Raw genomic sequence first — 12,434 nt, forward strand, 5'->3', positions numbered from 1 at the left:
AAAATATTATTCAAAATATAACTAAAAATAGTTTTAAAATATATTTAACTATTTAAAGTTTTAAATTTAGTATATATTTTATTTTGGATGATTTTAAAATAATTATAATTGTAGTAAAATAGTATTCTATTACCATAGTAAAACTACTTAATATTTTCTATAATAATATCAACATAAATAATATAAATCTTAATATTTAATAGATAACACATATTCTACTTCAAAGAAAATTTGAATTTTTAAAAATATATAAAAATGTTAGAATTTGAAAATGTATAATTTGAAAACTATAAATAAACTGTAATATTAAATTAAAAAAAACATGATAAATATGGTGTAAATATTAAAACTAAATGGTGTATTTAAATGTAATACAAATTAGAAGATAAAGAAATATAATATTATGCTTGTATATGATATAAAAAGTTTTATCATAAAAATATTGAGATAGAATAATAACTTCAAATTAAAACAAGTTTTACAAACAATAAAAGTGTATGAAACACTCATTTTAGCATGTGTATTGCGGTTCCAAATGGAGAAAGCGGATCAAGCGTTGCGGATCAAGCGGATCTAGCGGAACAAGAGCGGATCTAGCGGATCTAGCTGTACAAGTGCGGATCTAGCGGATCTAGCGGTCTGAAATATCTGTTTGAATGGTGAAAGCGGATAAAAGATGGTTCAGATTATAATTTCATAATTTATTCTACAAAATATAAACTTTTTATTTAATTTTCAGTTACAATTTTTTAAAAAAAAAAACAAATGCAACAAATACATAATATTTTATTGAAACAAAAACATAACATAAATTTTAATAAAAACATTAGTAAAAAAATATTACAAAATATTTTTATTGGCCCATAATGCATTTGCAATTTGTTCTCTGATATTTGGCATTAAATCTCTATCAGCTATATATATCTGGTGCTTCCATCTCATTAGTATCAGTCTCTGCTTCGGTGTTGCCAACATGTGTTTGTCCTATTATTTCAGCAAAATCATCATCTATAGAATTTGAAATTCTAATAAAATTTACCCATTGTAGCCAATACCACTCTTTTTTGAACTTCAATATTACATCTTGAAAACTCACAAAGAATCCTCCATTTCTTTTTCCAAACACCAAATGTCCTTTCAATAACTGAACGCAAAGATGCATGCCAACGATTGAAATATTCCTGCTTGTTCCGAGGAGGAGGAGCATTTTCGAATTGCGACATATGATACCAAACCACCATGTTCCATGCAGATCTATATGGAGCAAGAAAACCTTGTTTATTTGGATAGCCAGAGTCAACAACATAATATTTATCTGCTGGTGGTAAAGGAAATATAACTATTAACTATTTACGTACTTCAAATCATTTAATAATGTAATTATTAATTAAATTAACTAACATGTTAGTTACAATTCAAACATCTATTTAAAGCAAAAAAAAAGTGAAACATACTTACCTCACAAATTTCTCAGGAAAATTAATAAAATTTTGGATTTTAAAAAATGTTGATGCTGGAAAGAAGTCTTCTGCTGATGTTCTGGACCAAAATAAAAATAGCTAAGCATATTGCTTGAAATATAAAAGCTTTTATTCAGTTGTGAGTACAATAAGAAGACAAGTATTCTATTTATAGACATATATTGTTTATATTTTCGTGATATATATATTTTTTTGCCTTAGTTTGTGTGAATAGATGGATGATCCACTTGAATTACTCCATTTACGTGATAAAAACAGTGCTCCCATCTTTTCCGCTAAAGGATAAACAATTTTTCATCCACTTGTGTAACTCTTACCTTTTTTAAAATATGTTGTTGAATCTGTGAATGAAGCAAAATAGTGGGCGGTCCCCAATTTGTGTGTCATACACTTTTTTACCGCCTCACATTCTCAGCCTGCATATCAAGTGGTTCATCCACTTTTTTCACAAAAAGACAAATATATTTGTACTGCTTGTGGTTCCTCCATCTTTTCTATTTAATATGTAAACTTTTGTGAATGAGAAATTATAAGATGGAGGCTACACATTAGGGTATGATCCACCTTTGCTCCACTCCCCATTTTCAACCTTCATACACTCCAAATTCTGAGTGTTTTTGACAGTTTTTCTCTTTTAATTTTGTAAATAAATTATTCTTTTATTCAAACAATATGTAAAAATGCCAATTTAAACTTTAAAATAGTTTCAATCATATGTAAAATAGTTTTCTTAACAATGTGTTATTTTTATATATTTATAATATTATTAAATTAATTTTAGTTAATATTAAACCTTAAATCATACTACTTTATCAAAAACATAATTATTTTCAAGTCATCCAAAGTTAGATATAAACTTCGTTTTACTCAATGCATATATATATATGTGTGTGTTTAAAATATTGTATTATATTTGAATAAAAATATATAACTTATTTTAAAAAATAAATACTTTGAATTATAAAATTAAATAGTAATATAAATTATTTTAAATTTATACAGTATTTTGCACTTTTTTTATCCATTTTCACAATTCATACATATATTTTAGACCGCTAGATCTACTCTTGTACCGTTATATCTGCTTGATCCACTCTTGTTCCATTCGGACCACTTAATCCGCAATGCTACATCCGCTTTTTCTATTCGAAGTCCTAAGGTCCGGAATTTTCACTTTTAACCAAAGAAAAAACAAAAAACGATTGCTCAAATAAAAAGTCTTGCTATAAAAATAGGAGAAGATGGAAAGTCTTACTTCCTAGATTGCGTCCTAACATCATGCAAGAAAAAAGAAAGAAGTCTGCCCATAGAAGAAGACTTTACATATTAAGCAAAGAATAGTTCTATTAAAGAAAAAAAAGAAATGGTAAAAAAGAATTGGACAAACGGGTCAAAGAAACACACAAACATGAGTTGGGTTGAAGTTTCCACCAAAAGTCTTCGTCTTCAATATTCATCCTCTTGGGGGCATTCAGAAACAAATCTCATCTTCCTTTCAGAATTCTCACAAGGCATGGATCTGCAGCCAGAAGAACTCCAGTTCTTGACGATCCCTCAACTAGTTCAAGAATCCATCTCAATCAAGAAACGATCTCCAAGAACCTTCTACCTCATCACCCTCTCCCTCATCTTCCCTCTCTCCTTCGCCATCCTCGCTCACTCCCTCTTCACTCAGCCCATTCTCTCCAAGCTCGCCTCCTCCGACCCACCTAACTCCGATCGCTCCCGCCACGACTGGACCGTGCTCCTCATCTTCGAGTTCAGCTACCTCATCTTCCTCTTCGCCTTCTCTCTCTTCTCAACCGCCGCCGTAGTCTTCACCGTTGCTTCTCTCTACACCGGCAAAACTGTCTCCTTCTCCTCCACCATCTCCGCCATCCCCAAAGTCTTTAAACGCCTCTTGATCACTTTCCTTTGGGTTGCTCTCTTGATGTTCGCTTACAACGCTGTCTTCTTTGTTTTCCTAGTGATACTATTCATAGCTCTCGATATGAACAGTGTAGGCTTAGCGGTCATCGCTGGAGTTATAATCTCTGTTCTTTACTTTGTTGTTCATGTCTATTTCACTGCCCTATGGCATCTAGGTAGTGTGATCTCTGTTCTTGAGCCTGTTTATGGACTTGCTGCCATGAGAAAAGCTTATGAGCTTCTTAAGGGGAAGGCTAAGATGGCTATGGGGTTGGTCTTTGTTTACCTTTTTGTCTGTGCATTAATTGGAGGTACTTTTGGATCGATTGTGGTTCATGGAGGAGGGAAGTTTGGGACTTTGACTAGGACCCTTGTTGGTGGGTTGCTTGTTGGTGTTCTTGTGATGGTGAATTTGGTGGGTTTGTTGGTTCAGAGTGTGTTTTATTACGTTTGCAAGAGTTATCATCACCAGACTATTGATAAGACGGCTTTGTATGATCATCTTGGTGGGTATCTTGGAGATTATGTGCCTCTTAAGAGCAACATTCAGTTGGAGAATTTAGACATGTGAGATCATGATGGTACTAGTTCTTCTCTATCTTTCTCTCTGTATATTATATTGAGGTAATGTAAGATTGGAGAAGAAGAGGCAGTGGTATTTGAATAATAGTTGTTATCTAATGTGTATGTATACACGTGAACACTCTTTTGGTAGTGTTTTGATTTGATTAATCTATAATTTGAAAGGATTTTGAGTTTGTCACTTTATTTGATTTTATTCTACAACCTTGTTATCTGTGAAAATTTAGTTTTATCTTATGGGAGATTGTTTGGAAATGATGAAAATATTGGTTTGTAGATGCCTAAGTTGACCATTATTGGAGGAACTAGCTGGCTTTAATTTGTAGATACCTTTCATCAACTATTGACCCACACTAAAGTTTAGTTCGTAGGAGCAACTTTTGATAGATGTCTTTTTGCTGACGGGTATTTCAATCAACAAAAAAAAATGAGAGAAAGAGAGGGGCTCGGTACATGGAGCAGAAGAGTCAGGATATAGAGAATAACATGTCATCAACCGAATTTTGAATGAGTCGTCAATTCCCTTATAGGTTTTATTGTTGATATATCGTTGGGATGGGGGGGGAGTCATTCCTTTGGCGAGCTCTCTTTAATTATACTAGAGATTTTTCCGCGCTTCGCGCGGATTGTGTCTTTTAAATTTATTTTATTTATAATATTATTTGTCGGTTTTTTTATTTTACATTAACTTCTTATTTTTCTAATGTTATTTTTTCTTAATTTAAATTTATATGTTTATAATTTTTCATTTTTCTTGTCGTAGATGAAGAATTATATTTTTTATTGATGGTTTTTTGTATGTGATATAAACTTTTTGATATTTTAAAATAATGTTATATATAGTATGATTAACACATTAAAGAAGAGAAACATATTCAGACACATTTTACACAGGTTTTATATGCATAATTTTAAACATTATATATGTTTATATTATAAGTTTGAAACATGTAAATGTTTTCTGAAACTAAATACTTGTTCTGAGTTTACATAACTTATCGAAAGTTTTATCCTTTTTTAAATTCAAATCACAGAAAAAAAATATCAAAAAGTCAGTATAGATGGGTTTTTTGGGCTTTTAAATCAACACTGAAAAATTACATGAATCAGATAACAACCGTTTTATAAACAACTGGATAAAATTTGACCGAGCCAAAGATTTTCACACAATATGTTCTTTCTTCTTCAAATTGCGAAGAGCCTATAGGCACAAGAAAAAAAATCATAATTTTTGTTTTCACTTATATAACATTTTTTCTCCTTTACACACAGAGTTTATTACACTGTTATAAGCAATGAAAAACTCTATTCATATAAGATTCACATCTATGCATTTTGACAAAGAAGAATTTTAGCCATCTTTAGTTTCAGAATGGACCAACTTCAGTCATATACACTATATTTTCTCTATGATTCAAATCTTATGATTTTAATATATGTGCAGATTTTCATATGAAAAAGCACGCACGTCATCTATCATTCAACCTATTACTTTTTTCAAAGTAAATACTATAATCCTCATTTGGTTAGCTCCAAAAATTAATCTCTTTGGATCAGTTTACTAAAAAAATATAGATACTAATGTTAGAAAAGAATATAAACACTATCAACAACAAATATTGGCACAAGTTTAGATTTGCTGCTGAAATTTGGATTTCTTCTCCGGCTGATCTACACTCTGTTGCAGCCTGGATCAATCAACCTCGCGTCAATGCAGATACGCATGCTACTCCAGTCATCAAGTTCTACTTTCAGTCAGCCATCTACCTGCTGTGGAAAGAGCGTAATGCTCGTGTGTTCACAGCTGTTTCCTCACCTTCATCAGTCATCCTTGCCTCTCTCGACCGTATGATGTGTGACTGTCTCCTCTCTTACCCGGCAACTTCTTATTTCTCTTCTTCTCTACTTCTTTTTATCTTTCTTGTATAAGACTTCCTTAAGGCTTTTTTTACCTTGAGTTGTTGTTGGTTGTTTTTGTTTCCTTGCTGTAATAAGTTGTTTAAAAACAATAGTGTAACCTTTCAAAAATTGATAATCTTAGCATCTTACCAAAAAAATAACAAATATTGATTTATTTATGTGAATATGTATTTTATTTTAAATCATTATAGTGGACGAAGAAAGCACCATAATTTGTACAACAAATTTTCTTAGATTCACGTCATGATACTCACCATTTTATCATTTTAATTACATAATTTTACATGAGCTTCTTCACCTTCCCCGATTATTTTCTCTTTATTTATAACTACAATATAAAGTTATAAACTATATATATTATAAATTAATAATTTATTTACCCTTAAAGTTTAACGATTAAAAATAGAACATAATTCAATATAGATATATGATTCTATTAATAAATTAGTAGTTACAAATTTGAAATTTCTAAAAATATCAAAAGTTGTATGTTAGTTAATTATCTTATAAATGACATTTATTTCTAATTCTTTTTGGATGAGAATATTTTGGCTGAGGTGGATAGTATCAAAAGCTTTGAATTTAATCCCTTTTATATAGTAGGATGCTGATTCTCCTAACTCTAAGAAGCAACCACAATCGGTGATATGTAACCCTAGTATGCTGACACTATTCGTTGTTTAATCCCAACATTATAAAGGCTTTATGAACGAACTTGCAAAAACGTGGGTTTCTCTTTTTATGGGTCGAGATGACGCCTAAATGATTTTGATTGGTTTTCGGACTAGGCCAACTTGAATGATTTTGGGCCTACGTCCAACACGTTTAAATTGTAATGTTATCATTTTGGATTTTATTTGTGATTTGGAGGTTTGGTTATACCAAAAAGATTGGAAGCTAAATTTGAATTTAAATCCAAAAAATGATTTATGATATTATGCATACCAAATTGAAAGCGGGTTTGCAAAAAGTAACTGAACCGAACCATAGTTGGGAGTCGCCTTACAAAAAGACAATATTCATCCATAAGATTATGAAACACCAAAATAGAATATCAGCATAATCCAACTTGTAATTAAAAAACATCTATACTATTAAAGCAAAATACTTCTTATGAATCTGCCCCTGAATTTTTCTATTATTTACAAAACATTTCATTCCCTTTTTCAATTGTTTTAAATGTTTTTCGAAAATGAAAAGCCCAACCAATTTGCTACTTACATTTTTGTTTTTTAAGCCCATTAAATCGTTTTAAATCTCATTTTGTACTCAAAGATTCACGGAATCAAATCAAATAAAAAGAAGATCCCCCAACTTGAGAAACACGCAGAAAAATATTTTAACTGTTTGACATGGTAAGTGAATTTTCCAAAAACTAATCCTAAAATATAGAAAGATTCGATTTTAAAGAGAAGACCCCCCAACTTTCTCTCCAAGTTTCTCCTAAAACCTAACACCTCGCTTTGAATCCGATTAATATTATAAATAGGCAACACCGATTTTCTATTCAAACCCACACCTTCGAACAAACCAACAGGATCTACGTAGGATAATATTGGACACACATTTTTATTTTAATAATAATTAAAAAAAATAAAAAAAGACAATATTATAGAAATTGACTATAAACAAATAAAAAATCTATTAAAATATAGATTCGAGAAGTATTTATTAATTTAAATGAAATTTTAAAAAAAACGATCCCGCGCTTTGAAAGCGAGGGTCAAAATTTAGTTACACATTAATCCAAAAGATTGAACTTTGCAAATAGACTTTTTATTATAAAAAGAAAGACCATATTTACTAGTTTTTTTTTAGTTTTTCTTTCCTCCTTTTTTTGGTGCTTGAATAAAAAAATTATGTTTTGAAAAAACATTGATTTTCTTCAATTCAACAATCTGCTGATAAGCATCAACCATGAATCAACACAATAATAGCACAAGGTCCTCTCCAAAACATGACACATCAGATTTTTAAATGTCCGAGAGACTGACTTATCATTAACTAAAAAAAGTTGAAGATCCAATTAAAATATTTTGTTTCTCCACGTCACTTTTGTCTTGTGCTTGACCTTTTCTTCTTCGTTTGTATCCAATTCCACCCCTTTCACGTCTTCTTCGAAGATTTGCGATCAGAAATATTGAAAATCAGATAGGTTCTTGGCTCTCTATGTTTCTCTGCTACTACGCGGCCTCTTGTTCATGCGGTAAGCCCCCTCCTCATGCCCTAAACACCGTATATGTCACCGTCGATCAGATTGTCTCTCTCTCATGTCGGAACCGCCGCGTTTCTCGATGTATCCTCATGCCGCTATTAGTGATGGGCCTAACTCACATCCAAAAGCTAGTTCAAGAGTGGATGATTGCACATACACATATATGTTACTCCCATTCACTCATATTTCTCGATGTGGGACTAATACACCCCCTCACGTTCAGGATTGGACATCTGAAACGTGAAGTTTGTGGGACTGGACATCCATGGGTGGGCCACAATCGAGAAATTGAAAACCTTTGGGCTCTAATACCATATTAGTGATGGGCCTAACTCACACCCAAAAGCTAGCTCAAGAGTGGAGGATTGCCCATATACATATATATTACTCCCATTCACTCATATTTCTCGATGTGGGACTCTAATAGCCGCAAAGCCTCTAGCCGTAACCACCATATATGTCTCTCTCAATCAGATATTTCTCTCTCATGTCGGAACCGCCGAGTTTCCGGCTGTGAAAGCTGCTCAAGTCGAGCTGAGAGTCAAAACGAGCTATGGGTACCACAGCCTTTCTACGGAGATCGAGTATAGCGTAGAGTTAAATTGGATGTTCTGCTGTGGCAAAAAGACAGAAGTGGTAGTTCTGTGGTGTTGTGTTCCCTTATATGCCTGAGATCTTGAAAGGTTTTCGTTTGTAGGTTCAATACGTCCCGTAAATATTTCAGGAACCTTGTAGTGAATCCTTTTGCTGGTGTACAGATCTCAGGAACGACGGTGTCAATCCTTTGTCGTAGAAGACCTTACAAATGTAATGAAATTAGGTTTGGTTAAAATTTTAGATTCTGTTGGGGCCATGATCCGTTTGTGGTTGTTATTTTTGTTAAAACTTGCTGGTTTCAGGCACGTCCGATGAGATGGATATGGTGCTCATTCAACTAGTGTTCCAGGCTGTAGTGTACCATATTTGGCGAGAACGGAATACACGAAGGCACCAACAAGGTCATCAGGGAACTGAGCAAATGATCAAAACAATTAACAGAGGAATCAAGAATCGGATTAGCTCTCTTGGTTACAAGGCGGGTCACAAGTTCAATGGACTTCTTATGAGATGGTTTGAAATCTTTGATTAGAAATTTACAAACTTAGCTAGTATAAAGTTTTATTCTTTTATAGGTTTAAGTTCCAATTTATAGCTAGCCTATTCTTTGTAAATGGCATTTTCTGATTGATCAATAAATTGAAAATTTCATAAAAAAAAACTCAAAGTTAATGGTAGAACCGTAGAAGTGAGACATTGTGAAGCTATTGTTTTGATTAGTGAAAACCAGCTGATACAAGAATCTAACTACATCAAGAAGCTTCAAAAAGAGAAAGGATTTGGAGCTGTTTAGTAAAACTAATTAAATTGCAGTCCACTTGGTTTAGAGAAGAGTGTGAGACAATACGATGATTTTAATATGTTTCTTTATATATATATATATATATATATATATATATATTATCAATTGCTCGTCCCGTAGCTGTATGGAATTTTAGTGGGCATCAATCAGATGGAACGCAAGTATAATCTTCATAAATCTATTTTTAGATATCCTCGCAAACATTTTAGCAATGTATGAGCTTGTTCATGAAACTACATATATGTGAGAACAAATTATTATACTCACTCCGGCATTGGATTGAAGCAAAAATATTATAGCTACCATTTTATCAATCATCTACCTTGATGATCTTGACCATAGATGCATCACCAACTTTCTGACACACCATTTCTCTGTCATGCGGCTTTATCACTCCTGCTGCTTGCTTCCCGTGGTCCAACGGAACCTTTAGGACTGACTCGTTTGTGGCACTTGTTGATTCCGCCTGCAACAAAATCACATTTACACATGATATGTTAGAATCTCAACTCAAAAGTTCAAACTAAAACTCATAAAAGACTTGTTTGGGTCTTTGACATGGCCCCAAGTGACAGTCTAGCGTGATAAGATTCATACAGGTTAATAACCTTAAACCACTATATACGTGACTATGGTTCATGGAAAAGAACTCCCTAAAATTCTGATATTATAAAGTAGACAATCACTGTAGACCACACATTTGAGGATACTTTTTTCTTATACCATGTCCAAGAACCGATGGAAGTTGTAAGTAAGATAAAGATGTCTACATAGCAATATCTATGTATCATGTCTCTCTGAAAATCAACAAACTCTTAAGAAAATTACATGGCTGTGGTTTCTAAACTTAAATAGATCATGAGGGAAACATACCTCAAAGGGTACACTAAAGCATCATTTCAACTGATTTGTCTGGACCTGGGAATGACTACAAAAGTAATTGGTATTATTGGCTTCTGTTTGGCAATTTATTTGCAGGAAATCAATAAAATAATAATTTATTAGACAATTATAAATAGAACAAACAAAAAAAAAGTTTTTTAAGAAAAATAATGTTACGAACTTGGCTGCTCTTCCAGAAGAGATAAGCATATGATGACTGATGTCTTAACCTTAATTCCCCACCAAAAAGAAGAAGCATAAACAACTTCATGATCAACTTTTACTCCCCCATTGTCATAATCAAAAAGAGTGCATGCAGGAGCAATGATCAATTCCAGCAAATACTTGGCAACACTTCCAATTCTGCAACTCCTTCGCTATACTTCTACCAAGAACTGGTAGCTAGAAACAGTCACACTGGTGAACTTGACCATATACTTCTTAAGGATGCTTTTGAACACAAGAAACCATGTGGACACAACACTACATGTTTTTCTTAATACGATGCTTCTGAACACAAGAACCTTAGCATATCATGCCAGTCCGGATCTATCCTCCTTCCAACCAATTTGCTAGCGAGGCGATCCCATACTGTATAAGAGTATGGACATGCGAAAAACAAATGATCTCAGAGAAATAGTAATCTATTAGATCAAATAAGAATATGACATACAAATATTCATACTTAGCACACTCATATAATAGTTGTGAATTGTCAGGAACTTTCTCCCATGAAAGTGGAAAAGACTGACTAAGATTCAGCTTCCGTAAAACATCTGGAAAAATGAAAATTATGTAAAATGTTTTGGATGGGAATATGCAGCTAAACAAATCAAGATGGGGTAATACAAACAATTTTTAACTATTATTAAATTTGTACAAAAAGTATTAAAACCCACAAAAGAATCAGAAAATATATTTACCAATATGCTACATATCTCAATCAGATAAACCAAGTAAACATAAGATCATTATAGTTACATTTTTGAATGTTTTACAAAACTTTATATAAACACTCGCCATGGATATCTACAAAGTAATCGTCAATGAATTTTCTAGCTTAATCGATCATGGTAAATGACAGTTGATTTATCTTTGTTAATCTAATTTTATAATAAATCAAATTTGTATTCTATTTTTTTGTCTTCTCCATCTAATTTCGGAGACGCAATCGGCTTTTGTGGCAGGAAGGTTAATATCGGATAATATTCTTATTGCGCAGGAAATGTTTCATGGTTTGCGAACCAACAAATCTTGTCAAAATAAGTTTATGGCAATTAAAACGGATATGAGTAAGACATATGATCGGATAGAGTGGAATTTTATAGAGGCCTTACTTAATAAAATGGGATTTGATCCGCATTGGATTAAATTAATGCGAGAGTGTATATCTTCAGTTCAATATAGAGTTTTACTCAATGGCAGCCACGAGGTCTCATTATTCCTCAGCGGGGACTACGGCAGGGGGATCCATTATCTCTTTATTTATTTATTATGTGTACAGAGGCTCTAATTATGAATATAAAAAAGGCAGAGCGGATGAAACAATTGACCGGTATGAAGGTAGCCAGAGCGTGTCCATCTGTCTCTCACTTGCTATTTGCAGATGATAGTTTGTTCTTTTGCAAGGCAAACAAAGAAGAGTGCCACACTATTCTTAGGATACTAAAGGATTATGAGGCTGTATCAGGACAACAAATTAATTTTCAAAAATCCTCAATTCAATTTGGACATAAGATTGAGGAATCAAGCCGTCAGGAATTGCAAGATATATTGGGGATTCAGAACTTAGGAGGAATGGGTTCTTATTTAGGTCTGCCGGAAAGTTTAGGAGGATCCAAGGTTCAAGTGTTTGGTTTTGTACAAGATCGTCTGAATAATAGGGTGAATGGTTGGACCTTTAAATTTTTCACTAAAGGGGGAAAAGAGGTGATTATTAAGTCTGTGATAACTGCGCTACCAAACCATGTGATGTCCCTGTATCGGTTACCGAAAGCTACAGTGAAGAAACTAACGAGTGCGGTAGCCCAGTTTTGGTGGAGTCCAG

The 12,434-nt window shown here is 32.9% G+C and overlaps 1 protein-coding gene across 1 annotated transcript; it reads left to right on the forward strand.

Moving 5' to 3' along the window:
• The first annotated feature begins 2,414 nt into the window (after positions 1 to 2,414).
• On the forward strand, positions 2,415 to 4,155 carry LOC103828788. The gene has a single exon (XM_009104424.3). It carries the CDS (start codon positions 2,845 to 2,847, stop codon positions 3,958 to 3,960), a length of 1,116 nt encoding a protein of 371 aa, XP_009102672.2. The 5' UTR covers positions 2,415 to 2,844; the 3' UTR covers positions 3,961 to 4,155.
• Positions 4,156 to 12,434: the final 8,279 nt, after the last annotated feature.

The sequence above is a fragment of the Brassica rapa genome, chromosome A07 (assembly GCF_000309985.2).
Source record: "Brassica rapa cultivar Chiifu-401-42 chromosome A07, CAAS_Brap_v3.01, whole genome shotgun sequence".
NCBI classification, from domain to species: Eukaryota; Viridiplantae; Streptophyta; class Magnoliopsida; order Brassicales; family Brassicaceae; genus Brassica; species Brassica rapa.

Bases quoted from the DNA above. Each gene is read 5' to 3' on its own strand.
- LOC103828788 (XM_009104424.3), top strand. From the start codon at position 2,845: ATGGTAAAAAAGAATTGGACAAACGGGTCAAAGAAACACACAAACATG.